This window comes from Suricata suricatta, chromosome 10, assembly GCF_006229205.1.
Source record: "Suricata suricatta isolate VVHF042 chromosome 10, meerkat_22Aug2017_6uvM2_HiC, whole genome shotgun sequence".
Taxonomy (NCBI): domain Eukaryota; kingdom Metazoa; phylum Chordata; class Mammalia; order Carnivora; family Herpestidae; genus Suricata; species Suricata suricatta.
In genome coordinates, this window is record NC_043709.1 from 44,789,103 (window position 1) to 44,802,218 (window position 13,116).

The 13,116-nt window shown below is 37.6% G+C and overlaps 1 protein-coding gene across 1 annotated transcript in view; it reads left to right on the forward strand.

Annotated features, from left to right (window-relative positions):
* The window catches only part of PTPRR (protein tyrosine phosphatase receptor type R), a 240,837-nt gene that overhangs the window by 127,120 nt on the left and 100,601 nt on the right, over positions 1–13,116 (forward strand). Inside the window, exon 5 of the mRNA XM_029955453.1 lies at positions 5,483–5,593. Coding sequence (XP_029811313.1) covers positions 5,483–5,593 — 111 coding nt within the window. The remainder of the gene's footprint in view (positions 1–5,482; positions 5,594–13,116) is intronic.

Sequence of the window (13,116 nt, forward strand, 5' to 3'; positions counted from 1 at the left end):
TGCTCTCCTCCTTGCCCTCCCCATGCTCTGCACCCTCCCAACACACACACACACACACACACACACACACACACACACACACACATGGGATTTTCTCTCGTGAGAGAAGTAATCATTCTCAGAGCAAATCTGGCCATGCCCTCTCAATGTCATGATTCTCGATTCTTCTTTGGCTTCCTAAATGCTATAGTATCGGATCTAGGTTTCTTCATAGGCTGTATGGTCCTTTGTGCACTGGGCTTTCTAATTGTTGAGCAACACCTTCTAGGTTCTGCTTCAGCCCCTTCAAACTCAGTAAGTACCAGGACACCCCACACGGTCTCTTCCCTCCATCTTGTACATATGTTGGTCCATCTGTTCACCTTTCATGTTTCAAGATCAGTCTACTATATAGCAACACTTTCACTTGTGCTTCTACAGGTGTGGGTGCTTGCCTTGTGTTTTCATTGAGCTTAGTACAAGAAGCCCTTATCCTGTCTTAATCTTCAAATCTATTTCTACACTATAGGCTCCTTGAGAACATATGCCATTACACTATATCTCTTCTCTCCAACCCTTCATTCAGACACTGGCGTATAATGGACACACAAATAGATAGACAAGCCCTGTGTGATGTAATGTTCAAAGTTGGACAAGTCAATGAATGAACAAACAAGTAAATAAATAAAATATGTTTTTGGCTTTCGATGAGTTTGTATTTTAGTAGGAAAAATAAGGTATAAGCAGATAAGGAGAATACAGTCTGTGGTAATGTTACCACACTAAGCTATAGGAGCTTGAGGAAGAAGAGGCCATTTCCTGCTTCAGAGAGGCCAGGAGAAAAGGTCAATATGAGCTTGAATACCTAAACCCCTCCCCAGCCCTAATTGCATGTGATTCTGAAGGCCTTCCCTTTTCTACCAAACCAAACCCCATTTCCATATCTAGAGCCTTGACAGACTGCCTTGCCCACTGTCTTGCCCAGGACAGTGCTTCAAAACTTAAGAAGACTGTTGGGTTAATTGATTCTTCTTCCCAGAAGCTTTCAGTGAATATTATAAGCATTCTTTCCTGTTGCTTTATTCTGAGTTTAAATGCCATTTTGAATGCCTTATGAGTACAGCAACTTAGTGAGTCATCCAGATTTGCAAGCCAAGAGATGCTCACCAAACAAACAAACAAACAAACAAACAAAAACAATGAAAATTAAGTATTTGTCTTCCAACATACTTCATTCCAGTAACGATGAGGAGCTTGACACAGAACTATTAGCCTAACATAGACCACAGGTCTGTACTGTAGTTGAATAACGAAAGTATACTTGATGGTCAAAATGTGATATTTTGATTGAGTTAGGCAGATCAACAAGGTATATCCTACCACAACAGAATTTTGTTGTGTGGAAATTTAGAAATCTAGGAAATCTAGAATCTAGAGAGTATTACCTTATAGGAGACTAGGACATATTTTCATTGCATGTGAGGCATTTTAGTAAGGAGAGATGGATGGATTGCTTGAGGCTTTTTTTCAGGCACTTCTGGAAGGACCCAGCATTACCCTCTGACCTAAGGTCCTCTTGCAGAACTAGAAGAAAGCCATCTACAGTCCAAAGGGGAGCTCTACAGGGAGCCTCGGCCACATACAGTCCAAAGGGGCCTGCAGAAGCATTTGTTGATATTTGTTTAAGCTGGTGATATTCTATGAGTTTCTCCATTTCTTTATTCATCTTGTCATTAATGTGTGATAACAGCTTATACTTCAGCCCATTCTTTCACATTTTTATTCCTAAATTATCACTGGACTGTACTAATGTGTTTATTAATAGGAAAAAAAGAATATTGGTATTTTGGTTTTTCATCCTTTATATGAATTACAGAACACTGTGAACACTGTCTCCAAGCATCTCTTTCTAAACTTTCAGGGAAGGACGTGTTTTCCATCATTGCCATTTCTTTATTTGTTTGATTTTTTTTAATTGGAAATTACTCTTGGGAAACAAAAATACCAAAAACAGAATTACTTTTGTTTATTCATCTGTTTTCACTTTAATATAAGTTTTGGGAAAGAAAAAGATATTATTTCTTTTATATATTTTTATGAGCTAGAACAATGTAAGTAGTCCCATATTCTTTTATTATAAGATGCTTGTAAAGATAAAACTAGACTTCCTGTTGCCTAGTAAATTAAATCTTAGGGAAATAAAGTGAAATTCATTATTTTAGTTACTATTTTTTAATGTTTTTATAAAATTAATTAAAAATTAATGAATGAATGAATTAAATACCTATTATAACAGGAAGTTCTGCATTGATAGTGAAAGAATGGTTGTAGATTTGCTGTTGTAAATTGTGAATTATTCCAGTTTGGTAGGTCTTATGTTTCAAAGGAGAAATTACCTTCTTTAAATAACAGGCCAATGTGCAGAATGATACTTTCATGGAATATTTAACATAGAGAAAAAATATATACCAAATAAATACATACCATAATCAGGAGATTTGTAATTGTTCCTTGAAACTAGAACATTAGCCAGCAATCTAAAGAATTATAGTCCTGGCCATACAGCGCAGAGGAGGATGGCATGTGTCGGATCATTCAGAATGAATTGTTCACTCATGCATAACACGGTGGACGTTTGGCATTTATCTAACAAAATTATATTATTGTATGATACACCTTGTTTATCTGCCTAGCTCAATCAATTAACCAGATAATTAAAATATGTCCACTTCATTCTTACTCTGTGTGCTTCATCTCCTCTAAAAAGAGATCTCCTAAAGCCTCTGTGTCATGTCTTCTACCACTTGGGATCAGAATTGATTTAAAAAAAAACAGTAAGAAAACTATCATGCATCAAATTATTAAAGAGAATATAGAGAAGCTGTCTTATGGATACAGGAAACTGCCAACATTTTAAGTAATAAAATTCACCAGCTTCTTTCACTGCAACAGAGTTAAAAGGCAAAGCATGTAGATAGATGTGGCTATGATATAAGATGTAAAGATAATACAATGGTATTGGGTTTGGCCTGACTATGGGGCCTCTAAATAAGTGAACCCTCAGCCCTTTGACAAAATGTAAAAGCATTATATTACCCTTATGCAAAGGTTAGATTGGAGATTCTGGTGAATTATAATCTTTTGACTTGTAGGATCCTAACTATAAACTTTTCCATTTATTACTCTATCCTTATCAATTTTTTAGATCTCTGTACAAATATAGTAGTGCTCAGCAGTAATAGCATGACTCAGAAGGAAATCTATTTACCAAGAAAGTGCAGTGACTAAGTTCTAAGAGTTCACAACATGTGCCTTTGTAACTAGGAGAGGGGGAGCGAGGATAGGAGGTTAATTCTTCCATCATCACCACTTTGGTTAAAAGAGAAAACAAAACAGATTTGTCTTAAGCAGAAAAGAACATGTTGATATTCCAGGAGGTGTCGAACTATAGCAGGAAAAAAAAGAACAAAGAAAGAAATGAATCAACTCAGGTTAGGAACACAAAATCTCTTTCCACCCACCTAACCACTGTTTTTTATCCAAATTTTACATGAACTAAAGCTCAGATCCTCATTACTTACATTTGACAAGTTTAGGCTGCCTACTTGAAGGCTTAACTAGTTTGCTTTTGTAGCAAGTGATAGTTGTTATTTAGTTGCCTAAAAAACTCATTTCCATATTTGTACTTGGTTTCTACATGAGTTTTTGTTTTCTGTTAGTTTCCACCTATGTTTATAGAGGCATTGTATTAAGCATGATCTGGCTGAGGTCAAAAAATAAAAGATGAGAGTCGCCACTTGAATCCAAGATTTCCTCTCCAGTGGGATACTTGGTTTCTAACCATTTCATCAAGCAAATATTTTCAGGTTCTCCCTCAACTTACCACTTACATATTTTTAAAATATAGCCAAGTCATTTCTTATATCTACGAATTCATGTCTTAAAAAGTAGGCAAGATGTCATAGGGAGCATATCAATGTTTTATAAGCAAAGGAAATGGAAATTCAACTACTCCAGCACTAGGAGTCTCCCTCAAATCATTTTTATAATCACAATTGAACTCCAAGATCTTTTCTGTTCTGTTTTGCTCAAGTCCTGAGTTCCAAGATAAAAGTTTTTATAAAGAACTTTTAAGGCAAATATTTCTTTTTATCTAATTTACAAACATTGGATGTGTTTTATTTTTTTAAGTACTGAAAAATAATTTAATAATGATTTCAAAGTTCAGACACCTAAAAGGACAGCTTTTTTTGTTCAAGGATTTTTTTTTTACACAACTATGTATCTCTCATGATTCTGTGGGTTGACGAGGATCAGCTAAGTGGTTCTTCTCTTCCACGTAGTAGGGGCTGAAATCACCCCAATGGTTACATTAAGTTGAGCACTCATCTGCCACTGCGGTGCCCGAGATGAACTCTCATTCTCCATGGCCATGTGGCTTTTCATCATTGTTGCTCAAGGCTTTCTTAATTGTTGGAGGCAATATCCAAGGACAGACCAGTGCTCTCACTGAAGGTAATAAAAGGCATATTTTAACAGATTGGAATTTTAGATGAGCAGAAACATTTGACTTGATTTAGCATTTATGTTTTTCCCAACTGTAGACCATTTGGTTTCAAGCTAAAGTTTCCTTAACTATGAATCGATAGATTTCACTGAATTATAAAATTTAATTGCCTTCGAAGATGTGATATTAGTAGATGTGCTTTTTTTTAAGGAGTGAATAAAATAAAACTAAGACATTCATTCACATTTTATTCAGCTTCTTCTCTACCCTTTCACCCACTAAGTAGTAAACAAAAAAAATTTAAAGGCACAAGTAAAATTATTTATCTTACCTTTTGTTACCAAATAATTCTGCACTTTTTGATGCTCCCTGTTGCTTTAAGTAAAATATAATATCCTAACAATTTGTATGGTGGAGGTGAACTTCAATCAGATTTTGAGAAAGTAGACTGCATTTAAAGGGGAAAAAAAGATTTGATGAAAGAGAAAAAAAAGGAAGGAAATGATCCCGACATTGTTACTCTGTTTATAAAAAAGCATCATGAGATTTTGTGTGCACCTGTTTCACTTTTGTTTAAAGTCAAGAGCTGCGTTACAGCACGTAAACCAGGGTGTTGGTGTTGTGGGAGGGGACTTCAAACAGTAAGGAAAGCTTCAGACACAGTTTCCTCAACACAGAAAAGAACAGAGCTCTTTTATTTATTGAACCAGGTAATTTCCCAGAGAGACTCTTGGAGGGACATGTGCGAAGTCTTAGGACCCAACATGCCGTGTCAGGCATGCTCCCTCCTGCACAGGAGATAAAATCATTTCCTCATGTCTCCGGACGGCCGGCCCTGTCTCAGATCAGTGTGAGAAGCAGCTTTGGCAGCGGGGGATGTAGGTGTGTTCGACTACACTGAATGGAGTGAAGCTAAAAATATGTTTAGTGTCTGATAAGAACGCCATTCTCCTCAAACTCTCATTTAACGTCAGACTTTCTGTTTTGCTTTTAAAGAAAAATGTTTTACAAGGGCAGCATGAAGCGGACAAAATCTGGAGCAAAGAAGGATTTTATGCTGTTGTCATTTTTCTCAGCATCTTTGTTATTATAGTAACGTGTTTGATGGTAAGTTTGCTTCTTTATATATCTTATCCCTTACTGAGCTGCTGCTTAATGTTATTAGATACAATGCCATTCAAAGGCATGTTGAAAAGACTGGGAACAGAGAGGCAAGTCTAGGAGCCTGTTGGATTGGGAATATTTTATATCTGACGGCAGAGTGATAGCTAAGGAAAACCTATGGAATTACAGATTCTGACCTGCCGAATAAGGCGTTAGGTGCACTAAGGCTTTTAGTAACTCAATCAACCCTGAGAATGAAGCTTCAGAAAGTGATTTGCCGAGGTCACTGGAGCCCTCAAAGTCATTAAAGTCTCACGGGACCACTTTGGGCTTACTTTATTTCTCCTTTTATATCATCTTTATGGAACTCGGGACAAATTTTAAAAAGAAACATGTCTTAAGGGCAAGCTTACATCTTTAAGAGTGGTTGATTTCCTTATTTATTTTTAAAAGGCTTAGATAGCCTTCTCTGAAATTCTAGGCATTGAAAAGGATGATCATAGGCTCCAAGGCTAGATATTCACCGTCAACTAACTTTTTAGGTGAATGAATAAAAAAGTATACACTGGAAATAGCTGTGTAAATTACAAATTATAAATGTGTAGCCTTTAAAAGTATATTTCTAATTTTACAAAAAAAGGAACCCAAAGTAAACCCAGGAAATAGGCTGTTCTATTTGGTATTGAGGGAGTTAACAGTTACTTTTCAAATACATTGATAAGATTTTCCTATTATTTTGAAAATTCTGTAATGTACTTTAAAATATTTGATGTTTACACACATTTTTTTTCCTTTGCGCTATGATCTTTTTAATTTTGTACATTTTCAAAAATATTTCTTCCTTGGCTTTTAAATGTCCCCCAGAAGACATCATGCTACATACTATTCAACCAACAGTATTGCTAAGTGTCTTATTGATTTTTGCTCATTTATGTTTCCCCTGCTAGGGAAGGGTTTATGTTAGAAAGCTTCTAGGGCTTAGTTGGGAAAGACAGAGGCTGAGTAGGTCTAAACTTGAAGGATATAAAACAATTAAGGCCATGAATAGGGTGATGATGGGCATATTTCCTTGAGTCTAAATATAGGAAGCAGTAAGGACACCCTAAAACTTCTATCATCATGAATTCAGAGGCATCTGTCTCCAATGGACAGATAGTTCAAAAGGTTTCTAAAAATTGTGACACAGTAAACAAAAGAATACCTTAAGCACTGAGTAAGAAATTTGATTTTTATGTATTAAATTGCGGAGACTGAGGGGGAAATTTTTAATGAGACAAAGTTGGAGGTTGTAGGGGAACTGTGGTCAAGACCTCTGGTCATTCTTTAGTGTTTTTGAAGGTCTCTTTTTTTGTAACAGTTAATAGCACTTTCACATTTGTGGTTCTTCTTTTCCTTAATCTGGGAAATCTTGAGTGCTTTTTTTCTCTCTTGTCAGTCGCAATTAGAGTGTTTTTCTGCTTCACAGATGAAGAGATGGGAGGAAGAGGAGAATACAAAGAGGTGGAGAGTGCTAAAAGCAGAGACTGGTCGGGGGTGGATGGATAAGATTAGGCAGAGCAAAGGTGAGGATAAAAGGAGGGAAATGGGGAAGCACAGAGCAAAGGCTAGGATAAAAGGGCGGAAGTGGAAAGCAGATTTCCTGAGCAGCCTCTGGGTCTGGGAGGTCAGCGGGAGGCAGCGCAGAGCCTGCTCTTACCGTGTAGGAGACGGTCCCAGCTCTGCATCTCTAACTCAGGGAGGGAGCACCTGCGTATCCAGCATGACTGGATAAACCCCACATGACAGCATATTGGTCTCATGAGCAAAAAGGCCTGTGGTGGCTATACTCTCAACCCCTTGGGGCCAGAGAATAGCTCTTCTTTTCCCAGTTTCTTACAAGCACCAAAGTAAAAGTCAGAAACCTAGGTAAGTCTGCTCCAAAGTTACTAAACAACTCAAGAAAGGAATGTTTCCAAAGTATAGGTGATTGTCCTGTCCACTGGGTTGGCAGGTAGATTCATCCATTCATTTAGTCTACAAATTCCTGCAGAGGATACACTGTGGGCCTGTGGTTGGCACTGTGGCCAAAGGAGAGAACAAGACAGATAACGTCCCTCTTCCTGTGGGACCAATACTCTAGAGGGGGACACAGACGATAATTACATTAGTATTTTTTTAACAAAAAGTGAACATACTGTATGATTCCAAGTATTTGACCTTCTGGAAAAAGCAAAACATTAGAGACCATGAAAAGATCAGTGGTTGCCAGAGGTTTCAGGAGAGGAGATGAAGAGGTGGGGCACAGCGGATGTTTAGGGCAGGGAGACTACACTGTGGGTGAATGCATGCATCATGGATTTGTTAAAGCCCATAGAATGTACCACACAAAGAGAGAGAACTCTGTACTCTCTGCTGCTTTGTATAAACCTGAAACTGGTCTTTAAAAATGAAGTCTATTCATTTTTTTTAAAAAAATAATATATTGTTCGGTGCTGTGAAGAGATACCATAAGAATGAGTGAGCGGAACAGAACCCTTGGAGACTTCCAAAATATGTGACAATGTGGGGAGAGGACCTCCCAGGCAGAGGATGGAACAGTCGATGTGGGAATAAGCCAGCCTCTCTGGGCTCAACAAGAAGAGTGGAAGCTGAAAGTTTTAAGCAAAGGTTTAATGTGATTTGATGTCTGTATTTACAAGAGCGGGTGCTCTGCTGGTGAAGAGTGGTTGGGAACAGAACGCGAGATGAAGTGTGGGAGCACTAGGACTCTTCTGGAAGCCATTATGTTAGCCTGAAGACAAAGATGAGGATGGCTCAGAGCAGGCAATGGAGATGGAGAGAAGTGAACGGTTGGGATTTATTTGGAAATGGAAATGACAGGATTTGCTATGTACTGATTCTCAGGGAGAAGGAAAGAAGGAAATTAAGGTTGACTCCTCAATCTGGCTGAGTACCTGGATGGTGGAGCTCCCATTTCTTGGGCAAGGAACACGTTGGAGGCGGAGGTAGTGAGAGAAGCAACACTTTCCATGTGTGTTCCAGTTGCTCTTGAATAAATGAAAGAAATAGAATGATATATTTCAGATACAATCTTAAATTTTAGTGAGAAAAGTCGCTTTGAAGAGTAACAGAGGAGGGGTGCCTAGGTGGCTTAGTCGGTTGAGCATCTGACTCTTGATTTAAGCTCAAGTCATGATCTCACAGTGCGTGGGAGCCAGGGCCTTTGGGCTCTGTGATAACCGCACAGAACCTGCTTGGGATTCTTTCTCTCCCTCTCTCTATGCCTCTACCCTGCTTACAGACACACACACACACACACACACACACACACACACACACACACGCACTCTCTCTCTCTCCCAAAATAAATAAATAAGCTTTAAAAAAGAGGAGGGGGAGGATTAACAGAGGAACCAGCAGTGTATAGGAAGGAATTAATACTGATAGAAAAATTCTGAGGCACCTAGGTGACTCAGTCAGTAAAGCATCTAGCTCATTTTGGGCTCAGGTCATGATCTCATGGTTCATAAGTTTGAGCCCCGCATTGGGCTCCATGCTGACAGTACAGACAGAGCCTGATTGGGATTCTTTCTCTCCTTCTCTCTTTGCCCCTGCCCTAGTCCCTCTCTATCTTTCAAAATAAATAAATCTTAAAAAAAAAAAAAGAAAAATTCTACCTAGTACACAAGATTTGCATGAAGTTAAGTTTATCTGATGCAACTATACCACTGACATGTCAACGGTTCACATTTAGGGACTTGTCAAAGGTGATTCTCTAAAATAAGCTTATCTTTCCAAGTGCTTTTGATAATGACCTTGATTTAAAGTAAGTTTTTTACTTGGCTCTCTCAGTAATAGTGGTGCTATCACTTTTGCAATTTTCAAACACATAATATTCTGATTCTGTTTCCCATGATTGTGTTGATTCCATGCAAAGGAAAAGATACAATAGTATGAGAAATTTCCCTCTGGCAATAATTATATTTATGAGAGATCAAATACCATTATTTCTGTCCAGCCTTCCTACATACCACAGAAACAAAAGGCATATGGTTTATTATGAAATTTTATAGGTAAATTGCCGTAATGGTGGATTATGTGTGCTATGTAACAATAACATAAGGCTTGGCAAAATTTTTGAAATGTGGCATATTGTTTACTTTCCTTAAAATAAAAAAAATTATATTGCCAGGCATAAAATTAGACATGCATGACATTTTCAAATGTGTGACTTATTTAGCACATCTCAAATGTGAATGTGGAGTGGGTGGAGAGACAAACAGACAAATACAATTTTCCAAGAAAAAATGTGTGGGCAATTTCCAATCCATTCAGTCTGCTTCAGGTGGGAGAAATTTATTACCAAGAAGAATTAGTTATTAAACTTCAATAAATGGAAAGAACACCATTTATCATCAAAATTAAGCCTTCAGATATGCTTAGAGGTTTATTTTGAAGTGCAAAGGCATTTCTGAAATGTAGGTAGAGATAACTACAAGCCAGATTGCTTCTGGAAAGCATTTTAGAAAATACAAGAAAAAGCTCTTTGGGTCAACAAAAGTTTTAGTATGTTAGACCCATAGAAGAGCCATTTATAAGCAATGTAAGAGTTTTTCCACTCATGGTCTTTGTAGCTGAAACAGGAAGTTGTATGTCAGATCACCTGCTATAGCCTGAGCACCATGTGATGAAAACATGTCACAGGTGGAGATACATAGCTACCCTCTTCCAATTGGTTTTATATAATCACTAGGGACTGGGGGAAATGGGAATAGATTTCTAGCTGAAACGATCCGTTTACAGAACCATTTCTGTAAAACATACTGTTTACAGAGAAGGCATGTGCCATAAAATAATTTTTAATTTGTTTCTATATTAATAAAAACTGTTTAGTTCTTAAGTATTAAGAATGTAATCCTCTTAATAATAAAAATAATAACAATAGTAATATTTAATGCCTTCCCTTTATTGCACACTTACTGGTACAAAACTGGCACTAAATTTATTGTGGGTACTAAACACTTAATGTATTTTTAAACCACTTTATTGAGGTCTGATTGACATATAAAAAGCTGTACAAATTTAATGGATACAACTTGGTGAGTTTGGAAATAAGTATATACCCATGAAACCATCACCACCATCTTTGTCATAGATATACCCATCACCTTCAAAAGTATCCTACTCATTTTTATTTTTTTAATTATTTTCTTGAAAGTTTATCTTGTTTGAGAGAGAGAGAGAGAGAGAGAGAGAGAGAGAGAGAGCACATGCATTCATGAGCTGGGATGGGCAGAGACAGAAGGAGTGAGAGAATCCCAAGCAGGCTCCATGCTGTCAGCGTGAAGCCCAACAAGGGGCTCAATCCCACAACCCTGGGATCATGACCTGAGCTGAAATCAAGAGTCAGATGCTCAACCCACTAATCCAACCAGGCACCCAATTTTTAAGGTAAGAACACCTAACATATGATCTATCCTCTTAGCAAAGTATTTTAAGTTGTATTATTAACTATTGGCTCTATGCATAAACACTTAATGTATTTTAGTTTCCTAATTTTACTGATGAGGTAACCAAGATCCTGGGAGAATCAGTGACTTGACCAAAAACATACAAAGGGACTAGATAATTCTACTGTGGGAAGAAGGTCTGTGCTGTGCACTGTAGAGTATCTAGCAGCATCCCTTAGCTTCTACCCACTAGATGCCAGTAGCACACAACCATACACTCTAGTGTGACAACCAAAGCCATCTTAAAACATTACCAAATGCCCCTGAAGGTCTAAATCCCTACTGGTTGGGAACCACTACCTTACAACTGAATTCCATGACAACAGCCTTTTCTCCAGGTAACAACGTCTTCCATTCTTCCCACATTTTGTCAGCCCAGTCTCTCTCTTGAGTATTTTTTTTTTGAGAAAGAGAGAAAGAGAGAAAAGGGGTTAGGGGGAGAGACAGAGAGGGAGAGAGAATCTTGAGCGGTTCCAGGCTCAGTGTGGAGCCCACTGCAGCACTCAATCCCACGACCCCGGATCGTGACCTGATCTGAAATCAAGAGTTGGATGCTTAACCAACTGAGTCACCCAGGCACCCTCACCTTTGAGTATTTTAAAGTGCCTTGTAAGCATTATATGTTCTCCAAGTTCTGCTTTTCCCTAATCAAAGGCGTAGGAGTCAGTTTGTGTACATATGCCATAGATTAAAAAGCTGACCTGTAACTAGTGATGAAGTAAACTGATGACTATAAAAATATGTGGCAAAGGTTCTTCAGCAAGAACATAAACTCATGAAGTAAAGAAGGACTTTGGACTAGAGCTACTTCTACACCAATATAATCATAAAAGTGACCTGTCAGGGGCTATTGAGAAAGCTGATATTTCCTTGGCTTTCTCATTTTCGTTTTTGAAAATGAATATTTGCTTCTCTGAATTTTCATTTTAAACATGAAAATATGTTTCTCCAAATATTCTGTTTTGAAAATGAAAATATGCTTCTCCAAAGTCCAAATGTAAACAGGCAATCAAATGTTCTGATGTACATATTATATTTAGATGTGGAGAGCTAAGAAAATATATGTATTATCTTTTATTAATGATATTTTTGTGAAGGTACAGATAGATTTGTTTCTCTTCTCATTCAGGAAAATAACTGGCTTTCAATTAAGAAAGCTAGGGACATCTGGCTGGCTGAGACAGTAAGGCATGCTACTTTTAATGTGGGGGTCGTGAGTTTGACCCCCACGTTGGGTATAGAGATTAATTAGAGAAATAGTGTAAAAAATAATCAATAAAAATAAATTTAAAAGATACCCCACATTAAATTCTATTGCCTCATCATTTAGTAATTATGTATTTAACTAAGCATTCTTATGTTATTGGATTGGTACTGTTGTAGTGTTTCTAGGATTTTGTTTGTGCGGAGTGGTGGTGAAGTACCTTTTGAGGGTTATGAAAACTGAAGAGAAGCAGTAAATTAAAAGCCTCCCAATCCTTAGGCATCATGCAGAGGGTAAAGATATTTGTCTTCAGTGTTTTCTACCCTATAGCTTCAGAAAGTAATTATAATAAGAGTAAAAAGGTTTGTCACTTAGATGTCTTTTTTTTCTTATGCAGTAATATTTCTCACAGGAATATTTAGCACCTATCATTTTCAAAAATTTAAGATTTAGCTTGGCCATACCTTTGTCAATGAACACCACCAGTATAAAAGTTTCCAGGGTATGAGGAAGTGAACTGAATAAAAGACAAAAAGGATTGTTTTCCATTTCCTGACAGTTTATAAGCATGCATTTGTCATTATAGTCCCTTTGTGCATAGTCCTTTTCCTTAAAGACTTCAACCCACAAAAGATATACTCTTAGATTTGGTGGTGTTGAAACCCAATGGTGAGAACCAATCTGCTGCAGATGTGATGTCAGAGTTGATCTTTAAGAATGACAGCATGGTTGGGACGCCTGGGTGGCTCAGTAGGTTAAGCGTCTGACTTCAGCTCAGGTCATGATCTCATGGTTTGAGGGTTCAAGCTCCGTGTCGAGCTCTGTACTGATAG